Source organism: Brugia malayi (assembly GCF_000002995.4).
Source record: "Brugia malayi strain FR3 genome assembly, contig: Bm_v4_Chr1_scaffold_001, whole genome shotgun sequence".
In the NCBI taxonomy this organism is placed as follows: Eukaryota; Metazoa; Nematoda; class Chromadorea; order Rhabditida; family Onchocercidae; genus Brugia; species Brugia malayi.
In genome coordinates this window covers 9,607,431-9,626,055 of record NW_025062475.1, presented here as the reverse complement: position 1 = coordinate 9,626,055, position 18,625 = coordinate 9,607,431, and the positions used below count along the sequence as shown (strand labels likewise).

The following is an 18,625-nucleotide window of genomic DNA, read 5'->3' as shown; positions in this document are numbered from 1 at the left end:
TTCTATATATTTCAAATTGTAATTTCTTTTTTGATCCAGTGGCTATTCAGTGCCAATCCTTAAATGCTATCATTTATCAGTGAAAGTGACTGTTGGTTAATATATGACGGGAAAATGTCGCAATCTAGTAAATGCTCGTATTGTCTCGCTAGTGTAAGCTTTGGACTTCACTGTATATGTGTCATTGTTTGATCCGAAATCCGTATTGAAACATAATATATTTTCTGTTGTTATATGGATCAATATTTTTATTGTTGCCAACTCTTCTAGTGTTTGCGGGTTGGAGATCTTTCAGAAATGCCAATTCATTCCTTGTTAACTCGTGATTATGGAGAATTCACTGGTGGAATTCCTGTATACGAAGTATTACTGACTACAATGAACGCAAAATTTTATGGTCGATTCCTGATAAAGTATTTTGGTTGAATTATGGAGGCCGATAGGGAATTCAATCAAGGATCGTCATACATTAGGCATGAAGGTGGAGAACCCGAGATTTAATCCTTAACTTTGCGAGAGGATTCTTTGACAGTTATAGAATGTCCCGGGAGAGTAACTGACTGTATAAGCCGGAGGCGGCGCAAATTGTCATAAAAACGACGCATCGTAGGGGTGGGTCTGGATTTTGGGGTTGGTAATGTAATGCAGATCTCGCTGGGACGTGTGAGTTGCATTGAGATTCGTTACGTTTGGCATTTTTAGGCCGTTAAAAAAAGTTAGTTTTGGGTTGTATAGCTGCTGAAAGTGTGTTCATTGGAGGATGCCGCCTAAATTCGACCCAAGCGAAATTAAAATTGGTAAGTGTAAAGGGGTACTACACTGTATTAGTTGAATCGAAACTGAACTTTAAGTTAACTCGAGTTGGACTATTTCTTTAATATTAAGTCGAATACTGTTGTAATGATCTAGTTTCGTTTATTGGAATTCTTTTTTGAATCCATGGATTTAAGTGAATGCTTTGGGAAATCAAAGTCCTTACAATATATTTGCGGATATAAATTGTATGGGTGTGCATATATGTTTATATGTAGCTCTTCGAATGTGATGTCATGCTGGAGTTATGTTTGGGGAAGAATTTCTAGACTTGGTCGTTGCAGAATTGAGATTTGGAAATTTTTTTGGAACTAAAATTTAAGTAGAAAATGAATAGCTTACATGTTGCTTGTAGTTTATCTGCGTTGTGTTGGCGGTGAAGTTGGTGCTACATCTGCTTTGGCACCGAAAGTTGGACCACTTGGCTTGGTGAGTTGTTTTCATTCGTTTGTTTTACTGAAGTTAACTGTGTTAGGACTACGACTTTTTGTTCCTTGTATGCTTTGTGACTGCTAGTAACTGGAATAAGGAATGGACTTACACAGGTGTTCTAAAAAGTCCTTGTTTATTTATTAAATCTGAATCAGTAATTTAAGCTTTTTCAATATATTTCGAACTGAAGTTTATTGTTTCCACATTGAGTTTTCTTATACTGTTGTTGTTTGAAATTGGAACATTCTAGTGTCACATATTAAGTTTTCCATATCTGGATTTTTCAGTCACCGAAAAAAATTGGTGATGACATTGCGAAAGCAACACAAGATTGGAAAGGTCTAAAGGTAACATGCAAGTTGACGATCCAGAATCGTGTAGCAAAAATAGATGTAGTACCGAGCGCAGCATCATTACTCATCAAAGAGTTGAAAGAACCTGCACGGGATCGGAAAAAGGTTAAAAACGGTACGCGACAACACGTCATGTTAATATGCAATTGAAAGAGGAAATAGGGAAAGGGAGAGGTAGATACAAACAGAAATCTGCGCGTTATTATCATGGTGGTATATATATATGCCTTTCCATATATCTATAGGCGGAGGGTCGGGTGACCAACGCACGGTCCCCATCCCCCAGTCATTTTCGGCCATTGCAGTTTTTGCGTAAGCTTTGCAACTGAAAAGACTGGTAACCGTTTTTCGGGTCAACAACGAATTCGGTAAGCCCCCAAGTAACATTATCCAATACAAGATGAATGAGTGCGCGTATGTTCGTACAGTGATTATGTGTGGAAGTTGGTGGATGGTTCGGGGGAGGATAAATTTCGGTTTTGGTGTGTTTTTGAAGATGCAGTTCTCGCGTGGAGATCTTCAAGTAGTTTTTCATGGTGGATTTTAAATAAGCAATAGAGGACAACAGCGAGAAACGAAAGTCGGTCTTTAGCTTCTGCTTGTGCACATATATTTATTGGACGAATGAAGTGGTTGAATTTCTTAGGTCTGTATCTGTGAGAAAAGAAATAGGTGGGTTGAGAAAGGGATGTTAGTTCTTTTAAGTTGGGTTTGGTCGTTATATGTTGTGCGTATAATTGGTAAAATGTCAAAATTTCTTTTTTGATTTCTCATTTACTTTTCCAATAACTTTTCTCTTGTTTTGGATAAAATACTTATTTGTAGTGAATGTAGCAAGTCGTGAATAATGTAATTTCAGTCAAACATAATGGTGACCTCACCGTGGAACAAGTTATCAACATTGCACGGCAAATGCGACCGCGTTCAATGGCGAAGAAGTTAGAAGGCACTGTAAAGGAAATACTGGGTACTTGTTTACTGGTGTGATTGTTTGTGTAAAAAGTGGTCAAGGGGACTTCTGTTTTTGAACAATAGATTAAATTTGAACATGTAATGGTTACTGATCTTTGAAAAGTGATCCAGTTTTCATGGACTCGAATTTTTATAGGTACAGCCCAATCAGTTGGTTGCACAGTGAACGGGCAGCATCCGCATGATATAGTTGATGCCATACGTAGTGGCGATATCGTCATTCCAGAGGATTAACTGGCAGATGATTTTGTGTTTCTATTTTTCGTTGTCCTTTTTTTGTGTTGTTTGAAATTGGATTGAGTTTTTCTGAATAAATGTTGGCAATTCTTCATTCCTCGTAGCTATGCATTTAGACTGTATAACTGGCTTAATATGTTGTGTCAAAATATACGATTATGGAATTTTGGAATTTCGAATTGATAGGCTGATATACACAACAGAAATATTGTTTGAAAGGATAAATGCTCGCCCTCTGCAGATTTTCGTAGTATAATAAGTGGGCTCAGTCTTTTTGAGAGACGAGATTTATAAGTGGTAGAGGGGCTAGTTTTTTTTTTGATGAGGGATATTAAACATGGGAGGATTTATATATTCCATTTTGTGTCGGAGTGGAAATCTATTTGTGATTCAAAGTGGCCTTCAATCGGACAGTAATTAATATTTTATTATTTTTTCTGAGAAATGAATCAAACGTTGTCTTGAGTGCTGGGTGGATTAAATTTGGTAAAATTAGAGGAAAAGGATTGGTATATAAATAGAATGAGTCAAAATATTCATATCTACGGTATACCTTTTTCCTTCTATTCTTGATTTAGCATCAAACCAAAAGTTAGTTATTTACATCACTGATAAGAATGATTGTTTGATTTCAGTTTTTGCTTCATATCATTTAGAATTTTGCTCTCCACAGAGGCCTTATATATTTTTAAAATGGAGAGAGTATTCTAAAAAATTTTACAGTTGTTCAAAATTTCCGCTGTAAGCATTTTTTTCCTGATTGGTTGAGTAAATGAAACGAAAAAGTTAGATAAGCAACTAGATTAGTTGGGGAATACTACTTTTTTGTGGGGTTATTTTCTTTCTTTTCTCTTTTTTGTCTTATCTTTTTTTATTTGTAAGAAGCTAGTGATAAGAAATAGGAAAGTGAAAGGAAGGGAAAGAAGTAATGTTAGGAAGAAAAGTAAAGGAAAGAAATTTTTTATTCACGAAATAAATAATTTATTGAATCAGTCATGGGTTTACTGATATAGTTGGATTAACGTAAAAATTTTGAATCGACAAAATTAATCTTCAAATTAAAAAATATTTAGTAACTGTTAGATTCAAGAAACGGATATCTGAATATTCTTAGAAGAAAGAAAATTGAAACGATTAAAGGAGAATTTGTACCATTTTATGATAGGATGTGGTTAGTAAAGTACTTTTAAAATTAATGAAGTTATATCACTATTATTATATTTCATTATCAGTTAAAAACTGACGCAGCATCACAAAAATTTTAAACTTTAAAATAGATCCTTGATCCACTTCGTTCCTTGATCCACTCAATTGAAATACATATAAATAATCATGGATAGGGAGTAATCATTTTGCAAGATTAAAATTCATAATTTTTTCGTCAAACTGAGTTTCGTTGTTTTATGAACAAAAAACAAAAAATTGGTGCTGACGAATAGGAGTGTAAGGGCGAGACATAAAAAGGAAAAGTAATGTTTGAGTGAAAATTTTAATATATATATATATATATATTTGTCGATCTTTCTTTTGTTTGCTTTATAATAGTGATATTAACTCTTTGAAGGTTTTTTCATTGATTCCAAGAATTATTTAAGAAAATTATTATTTATTATTAATCACTATTATTATTATTACTACTGTTGTTGCCATTATCAATACTAAATTAGTACTAATTATTTCAGACTTGTTAAGTTTGTGTACAACTGCGATAGTTTATTGAAAAACATCCAAAATGAACGGAAGAAATGAAGAATATAATGTACAAGAAAACAATGTTCCTGACACCTATAGGTTTCTTCATCTAATTTCCTGCTATAATAACTTTTACTTCTCTGGAAAAAGAACGACATAAGATTGGTTTGTCTTGTACAGTGAAATGTTGCAGATTTTAGAAAATTATAGACGTTTCTTTGATGTTAAAGTTTTTCTTTGATTTTTGGCATTTTAGGGATGAATAATTATATGTGTTATATATATGTTGTTAATAATATTTATTATAAGAAAAATGATGGATGGAATTACAGAGATCGAATATTGAAATGGAATGGATGGGGCTATGCAGATTCTTCTTTTATACTTAAGGATCGTAGTAATGCTATTCTTACGGGTAATAGGTTAGATTTTTTTAATGATTTGATTATTTTCTTTTCTGATATGTTCCGTTAATATTATGGCTATAATTTATGTCGGTGGTATTAGAAGTATTGCAGAAATATCGATTCCTTTTTTTAGTATGAATTGTTTATTTAGGAATATTTAAGCAATTACTTTTATCTTCTAATTGATGCTATTGATTGATATTCAAATATCCATTATGAGATAAAAGGAAAAATTCGTTTTTTTTTTTTTTTTGAAATAAAAAAGTAGTGTATTGTTGACGGTAATATTAGTTTATAATTTAAATGTAGTTTTAAGTGAAGGATAGGTTCAATATCTTCATTGTCATAATCTAATCAGATTAGTGTTTCAGGTATGATTTGTCAGGTCAAGCGTTGCCCTATCTCTTAAAATATATGGAAACAAGACTTGGTGTCCATCCCGATATTCAAACTCCAAGTGTACGTTATGAAGACTTAATCATTCCGGTTTCATTTGATAATCAAGATTTTATCAATTTTTTGCTATCAAACAATATATCCTTTTCTAACAAGTCTAATTATCGACTAGTTCGATCTCATGGACACACAGGTACATTTTTTCATTCTAGCTTTTTTATCCTCATTATCATTCTTGATCCAGTTATCAACAGTTTTGAATTGTCTATCGTGATAATCTGTTAGCACATTGTACTTCGATAATACACCTGACATTGATTCTTCTTATATTAATAGTTTTTGTTTGCTTTATATTTCGATATGTTTTCTCGGTGGTAAAATATAATACAAAATAAAAACCATTTTCAAATTTTGCTGATACTAAAAAAAAAAAAATAATGCTAACATTTCTTTAGATTTTCGATTTCCTTTTTTTTGTAATTTATAATGTTTTATTTATTCAGTACATGATATCGCTAATTTACGAAATGGTACTATTGGACGCATTCCAGATATCATCGTATGGCCTAAAAATGAGGAAGAAGTTCTGACCGTAAGGGATCAGTTATTAATAAAAAGCTTAAAGTTTTAAAATAACATCTTTTCACTTAAACAGCATTGTCAAATTTTCTCACAATATTTTATGATCATATCTGCCTGAAAAGTGCTTGAATGGTACTTAAATATTACGTTGTTGTTTATTAGATTATTGATGGCGCTATGAAATTTAATGTTGTCATAATACCGATTGGTGGTGGAACTTCGGTAACAGGTGCACTGGATTGTCCAGGTGAGGAGGCACGATGCATTTGTTCCTTAGATATGGCACTGATGAATGCAATTATTTATATTGATGATAAGAATCTCCTTTGTCGAGCTCAGGTAATGCTGATTATTTACTGATTTTGCATTGAAGATATTGTGAAAATAGAATTTAGTGTAACTATTTGTTTAAATTTCAAGTGAGTTCATATGTAAAGTTTTGTGATAATGTCAAATCTTTAGTAGTTTTTTTTTTTTTTTTTTTTTTTTTCTTTTGCATCATTTCGTGACAGTTTTTTTTTAGGCTGGCATAATTGGACAACATTTGGAAAAACAACTAAATGAAAGAAATTATACTTGTGGACATGAACCAGATTCTGTGGAATTCAGTACACTTGGCGGATGGGTTTCAACACGAGCATCAGGTACATGTTGCAAAGAAGTTTTCCACATTTTTTAGATATCAGGTTTGTTGTTTTCAGCCCAAATAGCAAATAATTGAAGGGTATCATCATGCTATAGAACTCCTGTTTCTGGCAAAGATTTGAAGATGATAAAAATGAGCATGCCGTTATCTTTTACTAGGATGGCCGTTGAATGTTTTATTTTTGGGCACTTGTTGATTAATATTACTTATGTATACAACAAAATCAATAAATCTTGAATAAAAAGGAAGATAGCTTTTGTTTTTAGGAATGAAAAAAAATAAATATGGCAATATTGAAGACTTGATAGTTCACGTTTCGCTTGCTACTGCGAGAGGAATTATTCGCAGACAGTGTCAAGTTAGTATTTTTTTTAGTTACTCACAGAAAGTGTCAAGTTATCAGTTTTCTGTTATTAATTGTACTGAAATTTGTTTGACAAATAGTGTATGTATTACTGTTTCCTAAAAGTTCTTCCGGTAGGTTCCTCGAGTATCTGGTGGACCGGATTTGCAGCATATAATTCTTGGTTCTGAAGGAATTCTGGGAGTGATAACAGAAGCAACATTGAAAATTTTCCCGAAACCAGAAGTAAAGAAATATGGTTCATTTGTTTTTCCAACATTTGAACATGGTGTAAATTTCTTCCGTGAAGTTGCAAGACAGGTTTGTTTAATTCCTTCGAAATTACTTCCAAAATTAAATATCGTAAACTAAATATAAGAATGAAAAATATTAGAGAAACATTAGATTTAGATTTCTTTGAAGTTTTATAGCAGATCATTCTTGTATTGTAGCGCTGTCAATGTGCATCGTTACGATTGGTTGACAACGAGCAGTTTTTGATGGGACAAGCATTGAAAACTTGCAGTGGCTCATTATTGAAAAGTTTAAAACATGCTCTGGAAAATTTATATGTTACAAAATGGAAAAATTTTAAGGTTAAAATTTTATGGCATTGCAAAATTATTCATTTTATCATTCTTATATTTAATATGTTACACTTTTTCTCAATTATCAAATTTAATAATGTTTCGTGCTAAAACCTTATAGTTGAATTTGAAAAGGAAACATGAAAAAAGATCGGTTGTAGTTAATAAAGAACAAAATTTTTAAAAAAATTCAAAATATAAAACTTTTTTATAAACATATGTCTGGTTATCAGTTAAACATAATAATTTAAAATAGTAAAAGAAAACTACTTTTTGGAGTAATGAATGAGGGACTGCGAAATATACACAGCTATAATGAATTTTTTTTGGTGATTTGTTGTCTTTTCAAACTATGAATAATAATCATTTACATGATTTACTTTCTTATTTAATGTTATATTTGACATGCACTGATCTAATTTCCACATAATTTAATATATTTGTCTTCCCTAGCTTGATGAAATTGTGGCAGCAACATGTGTTTATGAGGGAACCAGAGGAGAAGTTTGCAGTGAAGAGCGGAAACTTACCACTTTAGCAGAAAGTATGAATGGTATTAGTGGCGGTGCTGATAACGGGGAATACGGTTATCGATTAACTTTTGCAATTGCATATCTTAGAGTAAGTTTTCACAATAATTTTTGGGCCATATCAGATTAAAAATTATTATTAAGTTTGTCCTATTAACCTCTTCTTACCCTTAACAAATAGCCTTTTTTTTGTATTTGTCCTATCCTTTCGTTTTTATTGAGTCTATTTACTGTCTTATTTCTTTTATTGTTTAATCGAATTTATTAGATTTGCCGCTACCTAATTGTTTATAGCTTTTTTTAGCTTTTACAGTAGTAAGCTTTATTATGTAACATAGAGAAAAGTTTTTTATCGCGTTTCTTTTTCATTTTAATTTTTATTCAAATTTACTGAAGTATTAGTAGTCCTAATTTGTTTGTCCAATTCCAAACACAATATTTTAAAGGATTTTGGAATGCAATTTTCAATAATGGGTGAATCGTTTGAGACGTCTGTTCCATGGGATAAAGTAATAACTGTGTGTCGAAATGTGAAAGAAGTAATCAGACGGGAAGGAATGGCACGTGGTGTGATACTACCTCCTCTTGCCACTTGTCGGTAATTATTCCGTTCGAAGTTATGATTGGAAACGTTTTGCCACTAGGATAGGTATAAAGTGAGCATAATTAGTTAGGTTGTGAAGTTAAGTAAACTTCTTTACTTTTCCGTTGGACGACATAAACTACTGAAAATGCTACGGATGTTTTCTGATGTAATTTTATTTAGAACCATTTGTTTATCCTTCAAGTTTAAGATAAGTGTCCTTTATTGCATATTATATGCATATATGAAATTTACTTCATATCTTTCTCGCACTGCATTCTGCTTTTTACCTTAAATGTTTCTGTACCATTGATGTTATATAGAGCACAATTATAAAATGAAATTTTGTAAAAATAACAAAGTCACCCTAAAGTTAAAATATGTAGAACAAAGTACAAATATTAAAAGTAAGTGCCACTTTTAGAAAAATTTTTTTTCAGAAAATTTATATTTTAGGAACTAACTGCATAATTTATAATTTAGAAGTACAAAGATTCTTCCAGAGTAACTCAAATTTATGATTCGGGTGCTTGCGTATACTTTTATTATGCATTCAATTACCGTGGCATACTCACTCCCATATCACTATGTGATCGAATTGAGGTATCAAACTTCATTTTTGACATTTTTTTTTTTTTTTTTTTGTCTGATCGGAACAAGAAGATTTAATTTAATATATTTTATTTATTTAAAATATATTTAAAGAAACAATGTAGAAACGATTAAAATTTATGTATAATTTTTGAACGTTGGTTGATTTCAAAATTCTTCCTTACTTTTTTTCCAAAAGATTCACGTTTTTTAGAAAGTAGCTCGCGATGAGATCATTGTTTGTGGTGGAAGTATATCGCATCATCATGGTATTGGTAAATTACGAAAGTATTGGTATCCTGCAAGTGTTAGTGATGCTGGATTATTAGCAGTTAGAGCACTAAAAGAGAAACTTGATCCTAAGGTATCTCATTCTTTCAATATTATTTCAATAATGTTTCAGAGTTCTCAAGAATTTCATTTTCGCCAGTATCTAAATCTGAAAATCCTTTAATTATAGAATATCTTTGGAAGTGGAAATCTAATCGATGTTGAAATAGAAAAAAGCAAACTGTGATTTATTTTGATACTTTTTTCATTGTTGTTTTTTCTAAGTCTATCTTTAATTTTATTGTTAATTTACCTTGCAAGGCTTTCTTATTATATTTATTATTTATTAAGCTACCATCATTATTTTGTTCTGTATCTTCTGCTTCTTAAGATTAGGATCACGAAAAAAGAAAATTAGGATCGGACATTACCAAATCTTCATTAATTGAAAAAGTGGACATAGAAGTGAGGTATGATGGATCCAAAAAATTTTGCATTATTCTATCTACTTCCGAACATTATTTCAGGTATTATTAATTAGCCATAGAAAATGACACTTTTTTGTTCCATATCAAGTAAAAAATCCTGTAATTCCATGTGATTACCTCCATGTAATAAATTTATGTATCTCAATAGAACATTGTCTTAGTATCGCTGCGATGTCCTGGAAAATATATTTCCACTGGAATTATGTGCCTTGTTATTCGTATGAAATTAAGTATTTGGAACTTTTAAGTTATGAAATATATCAATAGGTAATGGCCGCCTAATTATGTTGTTTAATGTTTTAAATTATGGAACAAATTGCGTCAGCAAATATATTTTTCCTTTGTTTAGTGAAAAACTTAATAAAAAAAAATATTGAGGTTTTTCAAGTTAAAATTTAGAAATGTATTGGTATTAATTGTTAATTAAAGCTAAAGAATTCAGTGAAAAAGGATAAGTAACTTTGTACTGTGACGTGTGGGATATCAGAAATTCATTTCCATAGTGAATTCAAGAATTCCTGCTCATGGTTTAAAGGTTTTTCAAGTTAAAACTTAGAAATGTCGTTGGTTAATTATTTGTCCACGAAGGAATTGCGAAAGTATTTTCTGTACAAATATTCGTTTTGAAAGAAATATAATTTTGAATTGAACAACAATAAGTGTTTTCTTTTTGTTTAGCTATACCAGCATATTTCTGTACTTTATCCAAATCGTCTGTTTCATCGAGAAAAGTTTTAAACAGTAAGAAGAAAATTGTTTATTTCTAATAAAATAACCGAATGGTATTATTCTGTTGAATAGCAGATGAAAATTGAAAAGTATAAGTCTTTTATCAATAAAGACCAAGTTTAATACTTTAGTAATTGGTTTAATAAATATGCGACTTTTTAAAAAGAAATTTCCAATTAAAGAATTTTTCAGGTTCTCCCGCTTTATACACTTTAACTTATGCATAATATGCAATGGCATATGTAATTTGATGGAAATTTCGGATCAATAAGAACAAATTGGTTGTCGTTTGTGCAGTGAATAATTTCGTGACATTAATTTTGGAAGCGAAAATTTGCATCAGATTTTCAACACCGATGCCAGTCCTGCCATATCATGTTCCGAAAACTTTGAAACATCTCAATGTCACTTGTAAGTTATATTAGACTCAATAATTCGAATTAAGAAAAAATAATTTAAATGAGGTAGCTTGATTCGAAACTTAAGTCGTAATATTTTTTAAAGCTTGCTATGATTCTATTTTCAAACTTTTCATTTTGGTAAATCTTGCTTTAAGTTGATAATGTTACTCTTGTTTCTCATACTAAAATCTGTCATAATTTGATAGCAATAAATGGATATTTAGATGAGTTTTATAACTATCTCAATAACCAAATTAAATTAATGTTGAATTTAGTGTTTATTAAATTACTAGTATCATCATTATTATATTAGTTAAAATGCTTATAATTCAATAGTAAGGGCGACTAATTCAGTGATTAAATCACTGAATTATTACTGGATTGAAATTAAAATTTATGCTTTTGTTTTATTTCTAAAATCGTTCAGATGAGTTTTGAAATAGCTACTACATTTTGTCCTTTCTAACATTTGTCCATTTATTAATTTTTTTATTAATTTTTATCTTAATAAATGAATAAATGTGATCCTTTTCTTTTGAATAAAACTGGGTATTTATTTAGTAAGAGCTACTTCTTAATCATTAATCAATTATCACTCCTTCTTTAATATAAGCTCAAAATCTTAAGATATTAAATTTAATTTGAATAAAACATCAAATTTTTGAGGTTTATTCATGTATGCAACAAAATTGCAGTATTTGATATCACAATTTCAAAAATTTCCATCCCACCGATTGTACGCGAAATGTCAATGTCAGGGCCTTGAATTTTTTCCTTTTTTTTAAATAACATTTCGTATAAAACTATTTTTTTCTTGTGAATATAAAAGAAAATTGTGGAATGCTATCATTTTGTTCTTGAAAATCAAAAAACAAAACTTTGGGGAGAAAACATTTCAACTCGAAAAGATAAGATAACTCTTGGATTTTTTTTTTTCAGCAGCTTTAACATCGGTACAAGAACTTCTTCCACAGCTAAACGGTAATCTAACGAAAGGTGAATGTGGGCGTATCGGTGTTGTTGGTGGTTCATTAATTTATACCGGAGCACCATATTTTTCAGCTATTACAGCACTAAAAGTGGTATTATATTATATTGTTGGCAAATCTTTACATTATTTATTCATTTCATAACTCATTAATTTACTTTCACAAGACTTATATATTCATATTCATCCTTATTGCTCATTTAATTTAACACCACTTGATTCTTCAATCGTAAATATAGCTCCATTTTTCTTTTATTCTTGTTTAATTTTTTTCCTTCTTTTTGTAAATGTTTTAATGCCTTATTTAATTTTTTTTTCCTTCTTGAACAGAATAATTCTAAATTTATTGAGTAAATTCAGTTAGGACATGGGGAGGAAGTATTTCAAAACCTTAGTGACTCAGTGGATAACATTAAGTTTTTATAACAATTCTCAGTTGTCCATTCCTCTCACATATAATTCATGTCATTTAAATGTTTGATTTTTTACTTCATTTAGTATATAAGGAGAAATAAAGAAATTTAAGAAAGAGAAATAAAGAGAAAATTAAGAAGGAAAATTATTTTAAATGTACTTATTCTACTTCATGTTGTTAAATTTTTTCATTCCACATAAGTATAATCGATTAGAAGTGCAAATTCTAAAGTTGTTTCATTCATTTTTATAGGGATGTGATATGGTACATGTATTTTGTCCTGCTGAAGCAGCAAATGTAATCAAAGGATATAGTCCGGAGTTAATGGTACATCCATCATATGATAAAGATGCAATTACAGAATCACTACATCGTGTTGATGCTTTTATCGTAGGACCGGGTCTTGGAAGAGATGAAAAAACGGTATCAGTCGTGGAATTTGTAATTGAATCAGCTAGGAAAAAAAATATACCTATCATTGTAGATGCGGTATGTTGTTTTTTCGTTAGAGCAGTATTATTATGTTTGTTTGAAATTTATTCTAGTAAAAGTTTAGCTAATAAAAAACTAGCTATTGGAAAATATTGTTTTCACTTCTAATAATGTTAAAATGGTCTCATATGAAACTTATTCGTTTACATAGTAATAAGATAAATAAGGTATGTATGGATGTTAGTAGAATAATATCTGGTCTTGTTTATACTTTCTTAATATAGGCAATAGTTTGTTTTTATAAGAAAACCATTATCTAATTATCAGTAATTTATCTGTGTTTGGCTAATAGCATTTTTTTTGGAATTTTTAAACTGACATTTATCACACAACTGTCTTTAATACTTCCTTTGTTTACTACCTTTGAATTACTCTCATTTTAGTCTTATTTCTATGTTAAACTGTGCATTATGAGTATTACAATCCTTTGTTTTGTTCCCATAACTATCAATTCCGAACTAATTAATGATTAGTTGGATCTTGTCACCATCATCAATTTAATGTCATTAATTTTTCATCAATTTAGGATGGTTTATTTTTCTTAGCCAAGAATTTGAATATTATCAGTGGTTATGAGCAAGCAATACTGACCCCAAACCATTCGGAATTCAATCGTCTCTATCAATCAGCTTTCAAAGTAGACAAAATTGATAGAGCAAAAGTTGAATCCGGTGAAGCAGCATGGGAGCTGGCTAGTCATATCGGTTGTACAATACTACAAAAAGGGCCTCGTGATGTAATTACCAATGGAGAGAAACGTAAGTATAGGTGATAACTAGGTCATTTTCATTTCTGAATTTCTTAATTTAAAATTTGTAGCAGAGTCGTAGCAATTGACTTTTGTCCTTTGTCTTTAAACAGTAGTTGTACTCTGGGTAATAGAGTCTTCATAATTTTAAGTTACTTATAGCAACAAACTTTGCTTAAAGTAAAATCTCTATATTAAAGTTGATACATGTTTGGTCAAAAGTATAGTTATACCGCTGTTACAAGATGTGCTACATCGAATAACTAGGACCGTCTATAATAAAAACTTCATTAAATAAGTTTGAGTATTAAAGTAATCCTATTTCAGTTTATCGAGAAGAATCAGTTGGTTCTCCGAGACGCTGCGGTGGACAAGGGGATTTGCTCAGTGGTGCATTAGCTGTCTTCTCATATTGGGCTATCCGGTGACTTTATTTATTTATTTTTTTTTTTTTTTTTTTTTTTTCAAAGTTACCAAGTGGAGATCTTCTTTCGTAATAAGGAAAAACTAGAGAGATATTAAAGATATCATACGAACTTTCTATTCATCAATAAAAAGCTATTTGATTATGATTCATTGCATTTGTGGAAATAAACTTGCAACATAATCATTTATAACCAACTTCTTTACAGGAAAAATGATTCAGCACCAACGATATCTTCTAGTGTTGCCGCGAGTCAGCTTATTCGTTGGGCTGCCAAAGTATCCTTTGAAAGGAATGGAAGGTCATCTACAGCAAGTGATATGATTGCAGAAATACCAGGACTAATCAGACTTTGTGAACCTTAATCATTCTTATATATTGATGCATTTGATTCAGAATATCATAGACTCTATTTTGCACGTTGCTTTCTAAAATTCAGAATAAAGAGCGCTGAATGTCACCAGATGGATCGTTCGTTTGAATTTTATCAGTTAATGAAATCATATTATCTTGATTTTCTTTAGCAGATTATAGAAAATCGTCCAAATTTCCTCTTTATATGCACTGAATATATTCGATAGTACAACATTGTAGAAAGTACAAATTTTCTACAAAATTGTTATCGAATTATATGTAAGGGTATGTTTTATATATTCTTCAGTTTCGAATCAAATTCGAATTCAGTGCATTCCACTATGTGTGATGTGTAAATCTTGAACCACTGTGTATAAATGTGAGAATTTTTAGAATTTTTAACAATTATTCAATAAAGTTTTAGTTTTTTGTCGAGTTATTTTAATTTTTAGCAAGTATCAAGTAAATTGAAAAATAAACTACTTCCTACCGTTCATCTCTTCCTCTTATTATATATTATATTACTAGATGCTATATAAAGTATGCTTTCAAAATTTATCTTTATAATATTTAATCTTTTAAAGCAATGATTTCAAATATTCATTATTATCCATCGTTTAATATTCATTCTATTGACTTTATATCTATGCACTGTGCACTTTGTTCATGATATTCATGAAGAATTGACCAAAATTCCACAATATCTTTCTAGAAATTGTTCCCAAAAAGTACTTATACTGTTTATCAACTCTCGATTTCAACAGTTAAGAATTGATTGTTATTGTTATTATCATTATTATTAATTGGTATATTATTGTTATTATTACCACTATTTTTATTATTATGGAAAACAAGAAAAAAAGAAACTTATAATCTTGTTAAATCACTAAGCTGCTAGTAATTAAATGATGAGTAATTGAATAAGAAAACTTTAACAAAAAAAATTTACTATATTACTAGCGTACCAGTAAAATTTACATTCATTCCGTTAAAACTTACATCAATTCATTTAACCAGTTATTTCTATTGTTTTACTTATTTATATAAAGTCATACCAAATGAGTCGTTTTAATTTTAGGTAATTGATTGAGTAAAACAATAGTACGACGTGCCTGTCCATCAAATTCTTCAACAGCCTGCTCATAAAGTATAGCATATTTTTCAATTTTTTCCGTTGTATTTGCTATTTTTACTTCATGCTTCATATGATCCATATCTGCACGTGCTCTAAAAATGGATGATCAGGTAATTTCTGCATCATAATATCACTTTTATGAACATTTACAAGCATGGCGATATACGATAGTGATAAATACGACCAGTCTACTGAAGCATTTACAATAATATTGTTTGGATTATTTTACATATTCTCTTCAGCACTTAAAATATAATACTTACGGTCAGTTAGCGTACAATAATTCAAGATTTCAAATTTTAATTCTCTGAAACTCTGCCATGGCAATCACATCAAAATATGATCACACCAATCCATAAATAAAGTCTTTCATGCTTCTTTCAAAACTGTGTTTATTTTCCTGTTCATCTTACTTCATCTTTTTAAAAATAATTCCTCATAACTTTCTAAAACTATATATTTTAATTTTCGGATGATCGCATCGACAAATCACTCCGATTATTTACTTTTCCAATTTTGTTCGTTCATCTGTTAATTCCTTATATTCAACTGCGAAAAATCGTCGTAAATGCCGAATTGCTTTCCGTCCATTTAGCTAGATTAAAGAAGTAAATGACAGCATATGTGGAAATTTTCAAATGATTAAAAAATTCCTTTTTTAGGACTGCGAAATTTATTTTTAATTGTTTTTTCCAGAATTTATCAATTCTTTTTTGAAAATTTTTACAGAAATTCTCAAATTTTCAAGAAAATATTAGCTAAGATTTGTAATTGGAATTTGCTATTAAAATATATTGAGTTTTTTCAAAAATCCTGCAAAATTCTACAAGTTTTTCAATATTAAACTATAAGTAAGGAAAAGGATTGAAATCGAAAGGAAGGAGAAAAGTAATTACATAATGATAATAAGTCTTGATATTAAATAATACGAAAAAAGTAACTGTTATTTTACATGAAGTTTGTGATAGGTTTAAATTAAATTTTTCTACTGGATCGTTTTTGAACTACTGAAATCAATTTTAATAGAGAGATTATGTGTTATGTAGTTACGACAGATTCATCCATTCTAAAATTATTTATTTAAATTGAACAGAGTTTATTTTGTCTAAAACAGCATCTAGAGGAGTGAGAAATTAAAAAAATTTGTCGGATAGTAAAAAAAGAAATATGGGTTAAAGGTTACAAGATTCATTTCGTATTGTAATGGAAGTGATTTTTATAGTGTTTGTTGCAGTGAAACATTTCGCAGAATATCAGTAAAGATCTCTTAGAATGAGCTTGAGATGATATTTCTAAGGTGACAAAGTAATTTCTTACCTGGTTTTCACGTTGTACTTTGGCTAAATTTTGTGTAATAGAGATCAAAGATTGAATAGCTGTTATCTTATCAGGTGGTAAGCAACCGTACAATAAAAAAAATGCATTTGAAAGTTTTTCATATGGATTCTCATTTGGGATGTCAACAATCTGCAATATTAAATTTAACATATTCATATAATAAATCGAATAAATTCGTATCAATAAATAATTTTTACTAGCAATGCAAATAAGTTAATAATTATTTCATTTTAAAACTATACCTAATGTGAACAAACATCTACTATATAAATTTGTTGTTTAATTTTAATCCAAATTTCCATTCCTATATTTTTTCTTTGATCATTGGGGACAAAAAAAAAAGACTTACTTCTCCACTAGCAATGGTACTTCTATTTTGCTGAATGCATGCTTCCAATTTTTCAACAAGTATATCATTACTTTCTTTGTAAGCATCATAATTCTTAGTGAGTGCCAGAAATTCCGGGCTCATTTGAGTTTTTTCTAAGTTACTCTGACGATCAGCAAGTTTTGACCAAAATCGTCGTATACCGCCAATTTCTGAGGGGAGAATTGTTAACCACTCAGAAGTGATTTTTTTGCAAATTATTTTTTCAGTTTTTTACAAATTATTTTACTCAGTTATCCTTTTCTTCTATTCCTTTTTCTCTTTTACAATGTTATTTTTGTTAAATTTTACTATATTTTTGATTGTTCTTATAACTTTTTGAATTTAACTATTGCAAAAAGTTTTTCGTTTTAAATTAAATTTTTTCGTTACAACATTTATCTATTTTGAAGTAGATTAATAAAAGTTGGTGCAAAGATTTCTTGACATTACTCGTATTTTTTTTAGTTTGAAAAATTCAACTTTATCAAGAAAGCAATTATAAGTTTGAAATTTATACGCACATTTGCATAACAATTAATACAAAAAACGTAACAAGGGAAAAAATGCTGTAAAGACAATTTTCAATTAAAAGAAGAAGAAATTTTTTCATATTTTAATTCAGAAATTTATCTAATAAACTATTTCCAAACAGTTTCATTACTGGCAATAATTAAACAATTCATAATCAGTAATTATACAATTATCAGGAGTTTATCAAATTATCACTTCCATTTCCATACATTTCTTAGTATCAAAAAAAGAGAAATGGTAAGTACTGCTAACTTTTCTCGCCCATATCTAACAGATTTTTATTGGAAAATAGCAACAACACTAACACTTAAATTGTTGTAACAATGATTTCATTATCAAATTCTTAATTGCTTTATAGGGAATAATTTATGCGTAGAATTAAAGAAATGAATTAATTGGAAGCAAGTAAATATAAGCTTGCTGGAAATAGTTGAGAAAAGCACACTCGAATTTTTAAAGACTGACATTACTGATTCGTCACTAATTAATTTCACCAGCACTTTTTACAAAAGCTCGTTATTATTATTGCTATTATCTGCTACTACTATTGTTATTATTATCATTATCACTATTTGTTTTATTATCTGTTTTCCTAACAAATCAACGGGGCAGGGAAAGAAAAATAAATGAGAAAGCGCAAAAAGAAGAAACATTTCGATGCGAATTTGAAAATATTACTTTTTAGAAAACATCCATTATTACTGTTGGTTGAATCAAGTTTTGTTGCAAAAATTTATTGTACGACCTTTCCGCTGTGCTCCTTCGTCGTCCTTATTGC

At 29.7% G+C, this 18,625-nt stretch overlaps 4 protein-coding genes across 5 annotated transcripts; 3 read left to right on the top strand and 1 right to left on the bottom strand.

Moving 5' to 3' along the window:
• Nucleotides 1-760: 760 nt before the first annotated feature.
• On the top strand, nucleotides 761-2,804 carry Bma-rpl-12 (60S ribosomal protein L12, putative; the record flags this gene model as incomplete). The annotated part of the gene is made up of 5 exons (XM_001892840.2): nucleotides 761-797; nucleotides 1,169-1,242; nucleotides 1,533-1,713; nucleotides 2,458-2,565; nucleotides 2,707-2,804. 5 exons carry the CDS (start codon nucleotides 761-763, stop codon nucleotides 2,802-2,804), a joined length of 498 nt encoding a protein of 165 aa, XP_001892875.1.
• A 1,735-nt stretch (nucleotides 2,805-4,539) lies between these two features.
• On the top strand, nucleotides 4,540-9,681 carry Bma-ads-1 (alkyldihydroxyacetonephosphate synthase, putative; the record flags this gene model as incomplete). Its single annotated transcript, XM_001892841.2, has 14 exons — nucleotides 4,540-4,598; nucleotides 4,832-4,921; nucleotides 5,278-5,495; nucleotides 5,806-5,894; nucleotides 6,047-6,223; nucleotides 6,408-6,528; nucleotides 6,797-6,888; nucleotides 7,012-7,194; nucleotides 7,326-7,469; nucleotides 7,914-8,081; nucleotides 8,437-8,588; nucleotides 9,077-9,176; nucleotides 9,379-9,528; nucleotides 9,625-9,681. The coding sequence occupies 14 exons, from the start codon at nucleotides 4,540-4,542 to the stop codon at nucleotides 9,679-9,681; spliced, it is 1,800 nt and encodes a 599-aa protein (XP_001892876.2).
• Nucleotides 9,682-11,007: 1,326 nt separating this feature from the next.
• Bm14087 (YjeF-related protein, C-terminus containing protein) lies at nucleotides 11,008-14,484 on the top strand (the record flags this gene model as incomplete). The annotated part of the gene is made up of 6 exons (XM_001892842.2): nucleotides 11,008-11,062; nucleotides 11,992-12,134; nucleotides 12,708-12,944; nucleotides 13,474-13,705; nucleotides 14,023-14,119; nucleotides 14,328-14,484. 6 exons carry the CDS (start codon nucleotides 11,008-11,010, stop codon nucleotides 14,482-14,484), a joined length of 921 nt encoding a protein of 306 aa, XP_001892877.1.
• Nucleotides 14,485-15,097: 613 nt separating this feature from the next.
• Bm3862 (Uncharacterized protein) lies at nucleotides 15,098-18,112 on the bottom strand (the record flags this gene model as incomplete). Of its 2 annotated transcripts, XM_043077311.1 has the most annotated exons (6): nucleotides 15,098-15,181; nucleotides 15,529-15,700; nucleotides 16,115-16,203; nucleotides 16,926-17,075; nucleotides 17,296-17,486; nucleotides 18,100-18,112. In XM_043077311.1, 6 exons carry the CDS (start codon nucleotides 18,110-18,112, stop codon nucleotides 15,098-15,100), a joined length of 699 nt encoding a protein of 232 aa, XP_042933245.1. The 2 variants fall into 2 exon arrangements, with proteins under 2 accessions (XP_042933245.1, XP_001892878.2); XM_001892843.2 differs by lacking the exon at nucleotides 18,100-18,112 and having other exon boundaries at nucleotides 17,296-17,418.
• Nucleotides 18,113-18,625: the final 513 nt, after the last annotated feature.